Below are 17,192 nucleotides of genomic sequence, written 5' to 3' on the forward strand. Positions count from 1 at the left end.
TCATAGGTTTACACATCAGTGTTATGGATGCAGAGAGCTACTGCTGTGACAAAGAGGTGACTGCAAAATGGGACAAAAGAATTATCTTATTTTCTTTGGAAAAAATGAAAACCTCAGGCTGCCACCTAAACATGTCCCTATTCATACCAACAGTCTCATTTATAGCACTAGAAGTACGGTTAATTACTTTCCTTCCATTTATTTACTTTTATTTATTTATTCATCAAAGTGTATATTAAAACTGGAGCACAAAATGCTGGGTGAGGATGTTTCAGCCACACAGGTTAGTGTTTTGGAGATGAACAAAAAGAATAGCTGTCCTTTAAAAGGCTGCAGACAGTTACACTGCTGTTCTAGGAGTGATGTATGCAAGCGAAAATCAGCCATTCAACAGTGCCATCTGAGATGCAATAATTTCAATCAGACTACTTTTCAACTTGGTAAAATGAAAGAAGCTATAAAACTAGATCCTTAATCTCACATACTTTTACATTCATCAGGCCATGGTTCATGTCTTTCTCAACTCATGTTGTGTCTCTCTTAATAGCACCGACAGCGAAAACCTGTATATAAATCTGCAAATATTGCATCAAAAATGCTCTTTAGGTAGCCTTTAACTCCTGTTTCATAATGAGTTGTTTTATCTTTCCTCTAAGTAACTGGACCACTCTCAAAAGAAGGATTTCATTTTCATGACATGACCTGCTACACAAGTAAGCTGTAAAATATTAGAAAATGCTAGAAAAGCTGCTTTTTCCCAAATTAATGTAAAAACTATGTATTACTATAAGGTAATTCTCTAGCTTCTTGTCTATGGCAGAAAAGAACACCACCATTAGAAGCTTTGGAAGTATTTAAGTCCCAGTTATTCACCACCACCATTCACATTGTTCAGACACAGTTGGCTGAATTCACAAATGGTCTTGGAATGGTGGAAATCAAAATTTCCAGCAAATGTGCTATTGTTCCTTCACTTACCCAAAATCAAGCAGTTTAACTCAGCAGGAGTATAAATGTTCCAGTAATTTCTTTGATGACAGCTTTCACAGAAGAATGCTGCAGACACATCAGAATATTTTTGCTGTTGTTTATATGCTATAGAGAAATCGCAGGGTCCCCATCAGTGGAATAATGAAGTTGTATTTTCAAACAGATGTGCTTTAATGTTGTTTTTGCTGCCAATAACAGGAAAGGCTTTAACAGGAGCTAAACTGTGGATGAGGAGCTGTCACTCGTGCCATTTAAGTTCCACATGTTAACCCCAAATGTACTGACAGGCACTTTGGATTCTCAAAAGCAGCAGCAGACAGCAGTTGCTGTCACTTCTATAATGAATTACCAAGAAGACTGTTCCATCAATACACTGTGATGTGAAGGTGTGACTAGGCAAGTTATGTAGAAGATCACAATTAGCTATTCAAAACTTTCTGATAATTTCCATGACTGGCTTCAACAATATGCTTTGAGGCTCAGTAATGTTTGGATTTTTCTTCCAATGAATATCAATTGCCAGGGCAAACAAAATGCTAACCTGTCAAAAAGAATATGCCCAACCCAGCTATTCAGTGCAGGAGTTTCAGATAATTCAAAGAATAACCAGGAGGATATTCCTTTGGACAGAACTACAAAACACGTCTGTTCAAGTGCTGGCACTCTCCAGCCTGTATTAACTGTATAACTGTATTAACATCAGCAGACTGTCTTTCCTGTATTTGGGCAAAGAACATCCTTCAGCACCTTGCTCAGTAAATAAGTGTAGTAATTTCCTCAGATACTCTCCTGATAGGGGCAGCTCTTAATGCTTACACTGAAGTGAATCTGAATTTGATGAGCACTCAAATGTATAGAGCGCTGCTTGGGCTCAGCTGCCAATATGAGAAAAATCTGTTAATGCAAACTCATAAAACCTGCTTCAGAATAGGTCTGGAAATGTATCGCCCACCAGAGTTCATACCAAAATAGTCAAGGCAGTTGAAAGCGTGCTTCTCCTTACCGGCGTGCTCTGTGCTCTGGAGGCATAGACCTTCATACCCAGAATTAATCCACTAAAAATAATGTGGCTGGAGGCCCCAGCTTTTCTTGTTTGTAACATAAAAACAGCCTGGAGGCTGCTGTTCTGAAATAGGTTTGGTTTTGGTGAGACGTGTAACTCTGTCTACACCAGCTGGTTGATATCCAACTCACCCTGAGAAAGCCTGTCAGGATTGCTATATTTTTCATTCACTAGAATGTAATCAATTTTAAGGATAAGGAAACACAAGAGGCCCCCAAACCTAATCCAGTCTAATTTTACTCTAAAATACATAAACGAGGACAGAAGGGGAAAAAAGTGGTTTCTCAGACCTGTAACTGTGATTTCAATTTCAAACCAGGGTTGAATTACTTTCTTTCAACTTGCTGTTCACCCCCCTCTAAAGTAACGTCAAATTGTTTGCTTAAGAACTGGAAATCTCTCCTGGCCCACTCACCAGCTGAAATTAGGTGGAAAGGCTCTTCAACACAACTCGGCTGGCCTGCAAACCTGTCTGAGAATTTGTGAACTATACTTAATGATGTTTTCTTCCTTTATACATCTTTATTTGAAAAAAATGCTGGTTGATGCATACCCTTCCTCATTTGTCTAAAGCAATGTGATAATACTACTTTTGAAATGTGTCCCCTACATAGTACAGTACACACTAATGCAAAAAGACATGTGAGTTAGAGTAATAAAAAGCCTGAAGAACGTAACAAGAAATATGCACACCCAGACTCAAAGCCTACTGGGAAGAAGGGAAATTCTTCTGAGATCTACTAAATTGCTGTTGTCAAACTACTGAGATGATTCTAAATGAAGAGATCATCTCCTGACTACACATTCTGTTCTCAATACGCCCTTACAAAAAAAAAACCCACGAAACCCCAAAACAACCAACCAAGTACTAAGTAAGAAAAAGCATACCACAGAAGAAACAGAGTGAGGAGTTTATGCACTCCAGACAAACTCCTATTTAAAACAAAGAGACCTAGTTGCACAGACTCCAGAAACTGGATTCCTTCAGGCCAAATGGAATCCTTACTTAGGGAATGTCCTCTTTCTTCCTTGTGTTCTTGCTGCAGTCAGTGGGAGTCCTTATCAAGTCAGCATCACTTAACGAATACCAGAATATGTATTCTATACTTGCACAGCTGAACTTTCCAAGAACCCCTTTGTGGCCAATTTGACATGATTGTGTAAGGATCTGATATCCCTAGATCACTGTAACCTCACGTCTCCATGTAGGTATGGACCTTTTTTGTTCTATTAGAGTGCCTGAGAACATCTTGTCAGGAAATAGGGAAGGTTATCTCCTGTAGCATCTTGCTAGGAAGTGACCTGCTACAGGGTGGACTGCACAACAGACTGCAAAGGAAAGGCAGCACTCAGAAGGACTCTCCATGCTATCTCAGAAGGTTTCTGTCCATCCCAGGGACAACACTCTCTAACTGCAGGTATTATTAGGCAGCTCCTTTCCAGTTACTGTTCTCAACAAGATAAGCAGAATGTGGCTATGGTTTCCCAAATGTAGGACTAAACAAGGAATGTAAATGCCCATGCAAAACTACATGTAATGTTTCATTGGATTTGGCCAACAAGAAAAAAAAGTGTGACGTTTTTATGTCAATGATTTTGCTACTATTCTTGACAGAAGAAAAATCTGCTAGTTGACAGTCCTGCAAAAACATGTGGGTTGTGTAAAATTACACTTATTCTAATACCTAGAGACTGTCTAAGAGAAGCGGTTCATATGTTAAGGGATTAGAAAATTGTTCTAAGTGCATTCAGAATTCATGATCTCATTCCCAGACCTATTGGTCAGACTCGTCAATCGTCTCCCATAATCCAGCTTCCAATTTCAATTAAAGAAGAGGTGAAGGGAAAGGAAAAGGAAAATTACAGACACACAAATAAGATGGAGATGACCTAACTGTATTATTCAACTGCTCAAGGAGAAGCAGAGCTACATCAATGTCGACATTCATCGGCTGAAAGATATTTCATTATCCAGATGAGGAATGCATTCATGCACACACTTAATTTTGAGCATGTGCTTAACACTCACTGCCTTTTAAGCTAAGAAAAAATATTAACTTGGAACTCGCTGCACTGCACATGCTGCTGTTTGACAGAGTGAGCTCACTGTTTAAGGGGCTACCAAGACAGTAAGGCTTTTGTAAAGCCTTTTAACTACATAGCTTCTCAAAAGGGGATGACTTGCATTATACATTCAAGTTGAGTTCAACTGTTGTGCAAATCAACATGAATCTGTATGAGTAAAGCCAGGGGTGCCAGCAGTTGGTAGTACAGCCCAACTCTTAAAATTACTACTCTGGTCTTCATTCAACAAGATCTTCTGTGTCACATTGCACTGAGAATCTGTTTTCTCATACAATTTGGAAGAATGGTCCTTTTGGTAGAAAAATAGTAGCATGGGAATCGCAGGTTGCACTATGCTTTCTAACTTCAGATAAATACTACTTCCATTTAGCTTTATTTCTACCATTATTTTCAAGCTAGCAGAACTTGTTATCTATTTATTAAAAGAGATACCAACATTCAACTTTCATCTGCTTAGTCTTATTTGAAAATAGCACATTTTCTGCACATAAGGAAGAGCTTGCTAGTCAATATCAACTAGCAACTGTGAAAAAAGCCCCCAAAATAATGTAACCACATTTCATTTTTATCTGTATGGTTTTTGTCTTGTTATTTAGTCTTTATTTTTTTTTATCAATTCACTTAAAAGGTAGTAATTTAAGAATGACTTCAAAGTTTTAAATGCCATAAATATTAAAATAGATCAAATAAATGTGAAACCAAAAATTTAAAATGTTAGGATCCTTTTTTAAAGCACAATTTGAAGTTGATAGAACAGCATTTAAAGATGTGTCTGTGTTTCCTCTTTACCAAAGGCTGTAGCGTATTTGTTTTTTTCCCCATGAAACACGGTTGCAGGTAAGTCTATGTGGTCTCTTAAAAACAGCCATGTAACAGCCTTGCAGATGCAGCTTAAAAAAGAAAATTCACATCTCCCCAAACAATACTTTACTAATCAGATTTGACTTATTTCATCAATATCCATTTTTTGTGCTCATCTGAGTGAAGATTTCGGGCTGGAGTTTGTGCGATGATACTATTAAAAATAAAGCTCCTGGATAAAATTTGAATCATCAGTTCTATTCTATTCAATGTGGTTTGCAACTTCTCCCTGCCCAATGTTCTTAAACCTTCCTGCAGATGCAAAGAAAATCATGCTACAAAGTACATCTCCTGTGGGTTTTCACTCATACTTTGGTTACAAAAATTACTTAAATCATTTACAGCAGCGACATCTCTGTTTGCAAGTACTGTCTAGCATTCATGCTGCAATTGAATGCAGCCATAAAATCTTAAGGAAATAATCTCAGGTCTTAATGTAAGTTTGTTTCATAATATTTTCTTATAATTTTTGTGTGCTATAGATAGCTAGTTCTAAATAATTTTTCTTTTTTGTTCCAAAGTAATCATAATACTCTGAGTATTATTACAGTGCATTATGCTACTAGGAACAATACATCCTTTTTGTTAGGAAAGAGCAATTAAATATTTGAAACATCTCAGAGCTTTTATTCCTATGGTTCTTGGGGAGAGTGGCAGAAGAAGGGATTGTATAATATGATTTGCTACCATCTATTGTTGCTTAAACATGGTGAACAACATTAAACAAATATTTTCATTTTGGTATTCCCTGCAAGTGCTTTTGAAGTTCACTAGGAATGTTAGTACTTGTGAGAACAGCAGATGGATAATATTGTTTACAGTTAGGAATGGTTATTATTTAAACTTTACCAACCAGATTTACCAACAAATCTTAGCAATGCAGTGAAACAGCCCTGCTGCTTTACTGTGATCCTTCCTTACGGAGGGCTATTCTGAACTACGACTTCACTTGGTCATGGCACTGAAAGATGACACTGAGTTGCCTTATTTGGCACTTCCTATCAGTTGCATTCAAGAGTATTTCTGTTTGATTTATTTCTCTGCATTTTTGTCCCCAACTTCAATCTCACGTTATTCTCCACCTGTGTTTTCAGTCTCTTTTTATTTTCTATTTATAGGTTGTATTAGCAATGTATTGGCACTGTATAAATACATGGTATCAATATAAGTGTTTGCATCATGGGACTGATTTAAGTAGAAAAAAAAATCTGCAGAAAAACTTAGTTTGTAAATATACTGTCTAAAGTTGCACACCATTAATATGCATTTCTCTCTGGAAGATGTCAGTCGTCATCAAATCCGAACATCAGACTTTCAGCTTAATTAATTACATTTGCTGCCTGATCAAGTAAAACTAGAAAACATTACTTCAGAGCACAAACCAGATTGTACAGTCTTTTCTATGAAGACAATTTGAAACCACAGCTATGAAGGTAAGGTTGCATATAGTTCATGTGAACAAGCCCTAAGTATCTTTAATCAAGTACATAAATAATGGCAGTACTGACAAAGTCAGTGAACTCACCACTTGTCCATCTCTCCCTGGAACACCAGGCACTCCGACAGAACCCTGGTGGGAAACAGACGTTGGTGTTTAGCAAATTAAACAGGTCATGAAACCTTTCATCTCTTAATACAGTACTTAGAAATGACAGTGAATACTTACTTATTATTACAGCAATAAATTTTTCAAAACCTAATTTTTATCCAAACTCTTTTTTTCAGTTGACATTTTGTACTAATTAGATATGTTCTCGTGTTGTACATTTTAATGACTGTCCCCCCTCCTCCAGAAGCAAGCTTCAACCTAATGGTTGCTTTGTAATGTTGGGGGTGCTTCACAAGAAATTTAAAAATTAGAATTCAACTCCATTTAATGGTCTCAATACATTTTAAGACAGATACTGCACAATCGAACATAGCACCTGAACAAAACCATTAATGTTTCAAGAGGGATGCTTCAAGCTATTTCAAGGCTTTTAAGACATAATCTGCAACAGTTCAGCCCAACACTGCAAATTACAGATACTCTTTTAAATTGTATCAGTATTACTGCAATCCGAAAGTCACCAATGGCCAAACACAAGGAGCAGACAAAGAAGGAAATCAAAATATTAGCATTGACTTGTGACATCGGAGGGATCTTTTTACAAAGCTCTCACACGATGAGTTTCTGTATGATTGACAATTTTTTGAAGGAACTTGCACAACTGTTGGTATGGATGTTCAGTGAAAACTTGAGGCATGAGGAAAGCAGGAAAACTGCAAGGGCTTACACAGTGTTCTCCTCTTTTTATTAAATAAGGGTGTTGCTCAGCAAGGAAACCAAAAGCATTGTTTTTATTATTGATTTACAAACACCTTAACAGATACATGGTAGCTATTTGAAAGGCTGGCAGCCTAAAAAGAGGGCAGGGAAAGGCAGAGATTCTGTCAGCGGTAAAATGTACAGTTTTCCAGGACACTTAAAACAAATAAGCACTGTCTGAACCCCCTCCATGTCCTGCTTTGTCTGTGTCCCAAAAATCAGTGCATGACATTTCTCCTTCTATTCATATTGGTTAGAGGTTTCACTAGAAGTGGTCTCGTCAAAGGGCACCAACACCCAAAGGGAATGCCTCCAAAATGGAAGCACATGTTTGTCAATGAATAGTTGAGAAATCCCATGAAACAAGAAAAGTAAGCAGCTCATGAGGGCCTTAAAAAACCTCCAACATTTGAATGCCCAGGAGGCTGCAGAGCTGCAAATCAGTAAGAAATAATACACTGGCATCCCACTGTGTCTCCGTGACTCAGAATGCTCTCCCCTTAGTATGAAAGCTTCCACTTTGGCATTCCTGTTGCCTCGTCTTGTTTGATGCAGGGTCATGATTCCTAGACACTGCAATGGGGCGCTAGTGAACATTTTCACATCTTCATATAGGTTTTCCAGAAAACTAGAAGGCAAAGCTCAGAATGGCATTAAACCATCAGCCTCAATAGCCTATCTTGTTTATAACAGTTTCTCCTCTCAGTGACAGTCTTCCATAGCTACTGATTTTTTTATGAGACTTGGGATGTTAGAGAGTGTAAATAAAGCTGATTCTACCATGCCAAGTAAAAGAGTATCAGATATTCAAAAGCTCATTGTCACAGAAGTGTTACTGATGCTGTACAGGTACAATACCCTCCTCTCTGAGTCTTAGGGTATAATTTTATAATGGCAACTTAGCCATGAGTACAGCTTTAAATTCCTGTGATGCCAAACATGAAGGGTCGTCCTCTCCTTCAGCCTGCAAACTCTGTACAGCTCACAGCTGACAAAATTCCACCAATTTATATGCTTTGGGATTAAATTTTTACATAGCAGTAGGTTTTTCTTTCTTTTATTCAAAGAGTTTCATTTGAACAGATGCAAGCAAACCCTCATCTTAAAGCATATTATCTCAGCAGAAGGAAAAGAGATGGCATCCTTCTCACATGTTAATATTACTTATTCCTTTCCTCTTTTATTTTTTTCTTTATACAAATTAAGCCTGTTTTATGAAATATCTTCCATAAAAATTTTGATCTTCTGAAATCAACTAGAAAATAACTTACCTCGGTGGTGCGTGGATGAGATACTGGGAAAGTGCCACTTACTAGCAGTGATTGCTGACATAATATATCTAGGACTGTTTTAGTGGTATAATTCCATAAATCCTAACCTCACTCCATCAAACTGAGGAAGTCAGCTTTAATGAGCATAAATAATGCTGAAAGCATTCCCAGGAAGTCAGGTCTCGGGTTACTGAAGGAACAGGAAGACACCAGCAGACCACCTGAACACCACCAGCCAACACCATTTATCAGCAACACCTATGTCCTTTGTTTCTTCTGGTCATTTTTTTAGTCATATGGCACTGATCTACTTGAGTAAGGACATGCATTTAATCAGAAACTCTATCTCCCACCCTTCACGACGTTTTAACTTCAGTTTCCTAGTTGTACTATTGCATGAATACGAAAATTATAGTGACCTTGTCACCTGAAAGTTAAGCAGACAGATTGAAAACAGTCTGCTTTGCATTGCTTGAACTTCCTATGGTGGGGGAAATTAGAAATCTGACGTCTCATATTATATAGCTTCATTTTGCAAAAACAAAATTCAGAGCCTAAAGGAACTGATCCAATGCTGTGTACAGTAGCTAATTCCCTTCACCTTTTCTGCTTGCAATTTGGCAGCAGGAGAAATAATCACTTTCACAGTATTGTTGTTTATACTATACCTTTTGTCCTGGAGGCCCCTGAGGTCCCTGCAAAGGGAAAACAATTCAATTAACTTTGCAATTCCAGCCAATTTAAACTGAAACGATCAATTAAAATTGTCTTATTGGGTAAGCATTCTGATACTGGACTGAAAGCAGCTGATGTTTTATAGATCAAGGAAAAGTAAAACTTTATTCTTAAAAATGCACAATGGATCTTTTACCTTCTCTTCTGGAACTGACCTAAGTACTTACTGGAAGACTCATATTTTCTTCCCTTCTAATCTTTTCTCTTCCAAACCATCTGTTTCTTTTAATACTGACCAATCCGTCAGCATTAAGATGACTGTGGTTTTTCTCTTTCCAATACCAGCTAACAGCCTGTTGTGTGTCCACAGTAATATATCTGCTCAGCAGCATAAAACCAAGGTTTAAGCAAACATGTATTTTTAAGACAGGAAGAAGCATAAGCCTCAAAATCTCCTTACCTTCTAGATATCAGCATACGTGACTATGTTTTACACAACACGTGATCTGTGCCATCATGTGCAAGTTGAGAGAAAAATCATTAACAATTAACTTCAAAAATCATTAAGAATGCTCTTGGGAATTAAAGAATCACTGTTTTGTCCCTGTGACCTGAGAGGGCAGGAAGAGATATCTCAATTCAGGAAAGCTTAACTGCTTAATGTTATACAGGAGCCAAAGTCTCATTGATATCATAGGAACCATTTCTCATCTGCAGTCTCTGAAGTTCCCAGGCTTTTTGTGGCCACAGTGGAGAGGGGAGGCAGCAGGGAAATAGATCAGCCAAACCCAGCTTTGACATTTTGACATTGTGTTTTGGTAAGGGCCAAACCATGTCCACTGCAGGTCTTACGCAGTCTTTTCCCCATGTTCCTACTGTGGGTGCTGGTGCTATATCAAACAAGCTGAATTCTGAGCCCATGAACATGCAAAACAAAAAGCCAAAACCAGAGAACACAAAGCCTTCTAATAGATGAAAGAATAAAAGAAGAGTTGATTGATATCAGAACTGCAATTATTCCAAAATTTGTCTTGAACAAAAGGATTGCTGCTTTCAAATACAGAGTCAAGTTTATTTTCAAGGTAGCGTAAAGTCAGGCAGAATCTCCCCATTAGTAGGTGCAGAGCTTGTTGGAATACTGCTCCAATACAACTTTAAACTGCTAACATGGAAAAGCTCCACTGGTGGTCACTCTGGTGACAGTCCCCAGCAATACAGCTACCTTCAAGCACTATGCTTAGAAAACCAATTGCAATTAAAAGTTTACAAGGGATACATTTCACAATTTACACAGGATAACAAGTGCTTCTTATCTTTTGAATGTTCAGACTGTAAAATGTAGCTGAATAAGAACAATTTTTCTTTAAAGCATTGCTGTCTACCATTGGGAGAGAAGCTGAAAGCCCCTGGAAACTTAGCAGCTCATCCATTAACAGCTCCCATCCCTCACCTGCATAAGCCTGCCAGCAGCCACTTAAACAGACAACCCCAGATTAAATTACTAAGAGAAAATTACTTCAACCAGCTGTAAAACACTCCAGAATTGCTGTAAAGTGCCTGTTTTCCACAAGTTACCTACATTCTCTAAGCAGGGCAAAGAGGCACACTAGAAAGATAGAAATAAACAAATACATACAATCTGGGAGACAGAGAGGAAGGGATAAATATTAAAGGATAAAATAAATGAATAAATAACCCCCCTTAAGTTCATTTCCAGAGGTATAATTGATAGCTTCTAGAAGAATTTATACAGGAAACTCAATATGATAATGTGGATTTTTTTCCCCTGATTATTCTATTGAACTGGCCAAAGTGCTGTTTTGCCCGCTCGACGAACAGACAGTAAGATCAGCAACCAAAACATCCGTGTCTTGAGACAGAAGAAGAGGCAAGAAACACGTGCAGATTTCCAACCAACTCCTTACATCGTTTTGGTTTGTTTTTTCTTTCTTTTTCTGCAACTGTGCATGTTCCGTAACAGCTGCAGTGCTGTACTGGCCCAGCCATTTACTCCAGTACAACCAAAGGGATGTTTTGCAAATGCAGACTCCGTTAAACTTCATTCTGGACAACCTTTCTGCCATGGGGTCCAGGCAGCTGCTACCACTGCTCCAACATCATTCCCCTCAAGCCTGAAGCTTCTGAGTGACCAGGCACCTACAAAATACACGGTAGTCTTCACTGGTTGAAGGCTGGATCTCCTACCAGTGACAAGATATTGCCACTCGGTGTCTGTCTCTATCAGCCCTGGGAATATGAAGGAGGTAAAACAAAATCCTTTATGACAAGAGCTATAGAATTCTTTCACCTGCCTATATATACGTATGACATCTATAACTGTTCAACAGATCACTCTGTAATAGTCTAAGCAGATGATGTTGACAGTAACTGTTTGTCTTTTGCCTGCATCATTGGAAGCTTCCAGAGTTTCCATGTAGGGATGATCAGGATCAACTCCTAAACCATTTAACTAATGTTAAAAGCTCATTTTATGAAGAGCATCTAGGCTTCAAAGATTCCAGTGGAAGTTCATGAAAACCGTCTGTGTGAAGTGACTGCTCTGTTTCTCTGGAGGTAGAGAATTATTAGATAGTTACCTAAATACTTATGAAACTGGGTAATCAAGAATAAACAAAAGTTTATAAAAGTCTTCTATCCGACTGTGTTTTTAAAAGGTAAAATATTTTAACTATGAATGCCATTCTTAAATCATTGTTTTCTGAAATCAAAAGACCTTCAGAGCTTGCCTCATAACAAATCTTATCATCATATAAATTACCAAATGAAGCTGGATACTTCGGTTGTGCCTTGACAAATAACTATCTGTAATAAATTAAAAAACAACAACAAAAACCTAAAAAGACTGACCCAAATCTAGTTAGAACAAATTTTCTGAGTCCAGAATTCTTTCCTAGATCTCTGTTCTAATGTTACAACTGTATTTTCCATTCAAGCTTATTCTGTTCCTTATGCTTTAGCAAGCTGCAAAATAAGAAATAATTCTGCCCTGTAAAAGTTAAAGTTAGAGTTTCAAGGCACAGTAATTCAGATGTGATACATCAGCAACAGCCTCTCAAGGTGCTCCTGTATTCAATTTTTAGTGCATCTGTTGCTTAACATTCAAAGAAATGCGTGAAATAGAAAGTTTGGGCATTTTCAATTTGCAGGTCTGGGGCAGCAGTAATGATTTGTTTTACTAGGTATCAGAGTTCATGGACAGAGAACACAAACACCAAATGAAAATGCTTAACAAGAACACAATGAAAAGTGTATGTTCTTGTATACTGAAAAAGTTATACAGCAAAATACATCACAATGGTGCAATACACCATCATACAAAATCTCTGTATTGCAAGAAAAAAAAAAAAAAAAGGTCAACTTTAAAAACTTTCATATTTCCTGTGTATAGTAAAAGCTCTTTGTAACTAGAAGGCGTCTGGAGGTACTATTAATATATCTATATTTCTATGGGACAAAAGAAGTTCCATGACTGTCCCCAAGAACACATATTTCCCCTTTGATGCCTATAAGAATCATTAAATACTTAGAATAGAATCACAGAATCATTTTGGTTGGAAAAGACCTTTAAGATCATCAACGCCAACCATCAACCTACTACTGCCAAGTCCACCCCTAAACCATGTCCCTAAGTGCAACACCTGCACATCTTTTAAACCCCTCCAGGGATGGTGACTCAAGCACTTCCCCGGGCAGCCTGTTCCAATGCTTAACAACCCTTTCAGTGAATAATTTTTTCCTAATATCTAATCTAAACCTCTCCTGACAAAAAAACTTAATGCTGTTTCCTCTAATTCTAACACTTGTTCTAGGGAAAAGAGACCAATCCCCTCCATGCTCCAGCCTCCTTTCAGGCAGTTGCAGACAGCGATCAGGTCTCCCCTCAGCTCCTGTTCTCCAGGCTGAACAGCCCCAGCTCCCTCAGTCGCTCCTCATCACACTTGTGCTCCAGACCCCTCACCAGCTTCATTGTTCTTCTCTGGACATGATCCAGCACCTCAATGTATTTTGTGTAGTGAGACTGAACACAGTCTTCAAGATGTGGCCTCACCAGTGCCAAGTATAGCGGGAAAATCACTTCCTTACTCCCTCAAACCAATTTCTTTACCAGTGTAATGGCACAAAGAGCTTGAGAAGGAAACCTGAACCAGGAGAGGTACATGAAGAGGAAACCACAGGTTTCATACAAAGTATTCATCTGCATTTCAGCAGAGCCTGTGTTTAACCCACTGACCCCACTTTCTGTGCGTAACGGCCACAGTATGTAATTCTGAAAACGTTTCCCTGCATAGTTAAGGAGTGTTTCATAAAGACTGCAATTTCTAGCACACTAGTATTGAAATGTGCAATGCTTTAGTATTGATGAATCACCTAGATAAAAGAATGACCAGCTAAGAAAACAGATGATGGGAAACTTCACAAAACTTTTGATTAAGCAGTGCCTTCCTCCCATGCTATCTACCTTAACTGATAAAAAGAGCTGCAATAACTATTAATTAGTGCTCAGGAAGAGCTGCTTATCATCATTCTCTTAGTCATTGTTGCAGAAGCCATTACAGAGGTTACAAAAAGCCAAAGACTATTTTTCCTGAGATTTCCTGCAAGTTAAGGCAAATGTAATTGTATTGGGGAAGAAAAGAACAGTTGTTGTGAGAGGCACAGGCTGAGAACTTCCATTTCATCTGCTAGTTCTTACTAAACGTTTGCAGCTAAACAGCTTAAGACAAGCACCTTATAAAATTTACTATGCACATGCTACCAGAATGAAATAAAGAAGGTTGTGGCAGAACTCTGGCATTAAAACCAAAATCACAATTAGTAGTTTCCCAGAGGAGCTATGAAGATTCACACCAGCTGAGGATCTGGCCTTGGCCATTGGCCTGAAAGGCTGAATTGAAGCCAGCAGCACTTCCCAGTCAGTTCTGCCTGGCCCCTATGTGTTCATTTTGTTCATTTTAACCTAGAGATGAAAAATTAATACTAATTCATTTTAAAGATGTGACATTCTGCAGACTTAACTGCATGGTTACACTTTTCCAGTGTCTTTCACAGAAACGGCAATATGTTTTGGAAGAACATGCTCATACTGAATAAGAACTAAAAGCAGTAACATTAGGTTGCATTTTCTTGAACAGATGCCCAGCAACACTGTCTAAGAACAAAACTGCAAGTTTGGAAAACAATACATCTTAAAGCAGAGGGATTTTGCATTTACATTAATCATTATAGTATAGATTTATTTTGCAAATAGACCTGAATTCTCTGGTTATTCTGGACTGTTCTGGCCACACAAAACATCTGTAAAATTACTTATCTGTTTTTAAAGCCAGTTTTAGGGGATAAAATAATATACAGGGTTGTTTTTGTTTTGTTTTCAGTGAGAAGTGGTTGATTCATACACTGAACATGTTGCTTCTTTTCCAAGGAGCTGAAAACATTGCAAATTTTGATCTTCCAGATTTTTATTACTATGCACTAGTTTAGAATACTTAAACATTAAAACAACAAAAAACTCTTTCATGTGGAAATTAGAAACAAGAACATCCCATGCACATCTTCTATCCTATTGCAGTTTATGAATCTGGAAATGTCAGTCAGTGTCAGCCTTGGAGATTACCCAGCACTGACTCACTGTAAGCTGTTACGAATAGTCTGTTCCAGAAGCCCTAGACCTGGGTAGAAAGAATCACAAATCTATTTATGATTCAGTCTGAAAATGAGAAGATAAAACAGAAAAAGTCTTGTATGGTATTTAAGAGTCCTTATCACCAAGAAGAGAACACAAATGGCAAAGGAAGAGTAATTAACTATGAGAGGCAGGACACGACTTTCACTAAAAAGTTTTAAAAGACAAGAAAACTACTGGCTTTTCAACTTGCATAGCATACATTTTGCTAGTTCCACACAAAATTTCAAAACTTAGTCCCTTTGGTCACCCCACTGGTTGGTTTCCCTCTGAATTCTCTTAATCCTTTCTGCATAATGACACCTTCAACTCTTGTAGAAAGCAGATCTGTAGTGCTTTCAAGGGCTGTGGAAACCAGAGACAAATTAGAATTTCTGAGAAGTCAGCATATTTATATAGTAAGTCCATTGCAGTCTTGGACCTGACAATATTGTAAATATTCAAAGATGAATTAAGGTATGGGAGTGATTAGAAGCCTACAGTGGAAACATCTAACTCATGGGAATGGAAGTCATTCTTAAATTTGCTCTTAAGTTTAAAGATGTGTATGGTCACACCTTTCTAACTTACACCTAAGATTTCATCTCATCTAAAGAGAAATTGAACTCTCTTGGCTCAAAGAGAAAAGAGATTATTCCTGACACAGCAACATATAGAGCCAAAAAACCCTTGCAAACAGCTTTCCTCAACATCACCACCAAAAGGATAAAAAAGCAATAGAAGCACACTGGCACTCCAACAATCTGGACAGATTTTCAAGAGGGAATGAGAGACCCTTGTAAACAAAAAATTGGTTTCCCAAAACTCTCCTCTCACCACCCTGCCCCAACCCACACACACTTACATTGGAAATGGGGAAAAAGAGAAGCTGTCTTCAAGACAAACTTCCCTTATGCACCTAAGATAGGTTGAGCTCTCTTGTGCCAAAGCACTTCTCATGCCAAAGAACTCAAACATTGTCATTCACTGTATATGGTCCAAGCAAATCTTCCCTGCCTGAGAGCGAGAAAGGTTATTACTGCCCCCTCTTTTTTTTTATTGACACAGAACTTCATTAAAAATGGAGAACATGGCAGCAGATTCTCAGTTGGAATAAATGGCCATGTCTTCGCTGGAGCTACTGAATTTCCAATTTCACTGTCAGGAGAATACAAACATTACCAGAACTCCAAATGTATTAAAATTATTTCAACATTTTGTGAATCAAGATGCACATTGTTTGAGTAGGTTACAAGTTACTCAATGTGCATAATAGGCTTGTGGTACATTCTGAGACACAAGCTGGAAAACACTGTTATCTCATTATCTGCCATCTTGTGCTCTTGAAGAAATATATTCCATTTCTTATAAGAAGAGGAAATAGAAAACTAAGTCACTACAAGCTGTGCCGTTGTTGCTTCATGGGTTAAAACTGAGTTTACCCGCTCTGTCAATAACCTGTCCATTCATCTAGAAATACCGAGAAATACTGAATACAGGTGTTAAAAATGCTTTTGAAAGAGAAAAGCTTATATCCCTGTTACTATAATCTAATCTACAGATCAGGATTGCAGGTCTTCTTTGCTTGAAGAGAACCACCAGCTTTAAAGCTGCTGAGAGTGTGATCCCATAGGCTACAAATAGTCTTCAGCTCCCACAACCTTCAGCAAGTACATCCAAACTATAGGGATTGTTTCACAGCACCTGGTGCTCTCCTGGGCTGTATCCTGGACCAAAAGCCAGAGAACATGCCACAGCTCTTGCTTCTACCTGGAAAGGGCCTTGGACATGTAGGCAAGTAGAAAACCACAGTACAAGCCAACAAGTGGACCTCTGCAATACTTCAGACACTTGGTGTGAAAAAAAGACAAGTCCTTACAAAAGAATTCCTGCAGAATTAGCTTAGAAGCTCCTCTAGGCAGAGATCTCCATTTTCATTTACTTTGAGAATGTGTAGATAATGCAGAAAAAGAATTTCAGTTAGGCAAAGGCCTGTGTTCTCCACAATAAATTAGACCTATTTTCCCTGGCAACACAATTTTATAGCATACTTGTCGGAAAATCAGCCATTTCTGCAGTAATGTCTCTGTTTCCAGTAGGGAAAGAGGCAGATATCTGAGTGCAGAAATGCATGATGGAAGATGTCATAAACAGCTAGACAGCACCTGAATAATGGTAACACTTTCCGCAGGGAAGAGAGTCTGGAAATCTTTACTGACATAAAGAGTATGTCAGAAGAAGCAAGAAAAATCAAAA

General features: G+C 38.1%; 1 protein-coding gene across 1 annotated transcript in view; it reads right to left on the reverse strand.

The window, feature by feature from the left end:
• The window catches only part of COL25A1 (collagen type XXV alpha 1 chain), a gene marked incomplete at both ends in the record, with an annotated part of 301,585 nt that overhangs the window by 60,621 nt on the left and 223,772 nt on the right, over positions 1–17,192 (reverse strand). The window contains 2 exons of the mRNA XM_082050811.1: positions 6,525–6,569; positions 9,247–9,273. Coding sequence (XP_081906937.1) covers positions 6,525–6,569; positions 9,247–9,273 — 72 coding nt within the window. The remainder of the gene's footprint in view (positions 1–6,524; positions 6,570–9,246; positions 9,274–17,192) is intronic.

Source organism: Streptopelia decaocto (assembly GCF_964273445.1).
Source record: "Streptopelia decaocto genome assembly, chromosome: 4".
In the NCBI taxonomy this organism is placed as follows: domain Eukaryota; kingdom Metazoa; phylum Chordata; class Aves; order Columbiformes; family Columbidae; genus Streptopelia; species Streptopelia decaocto.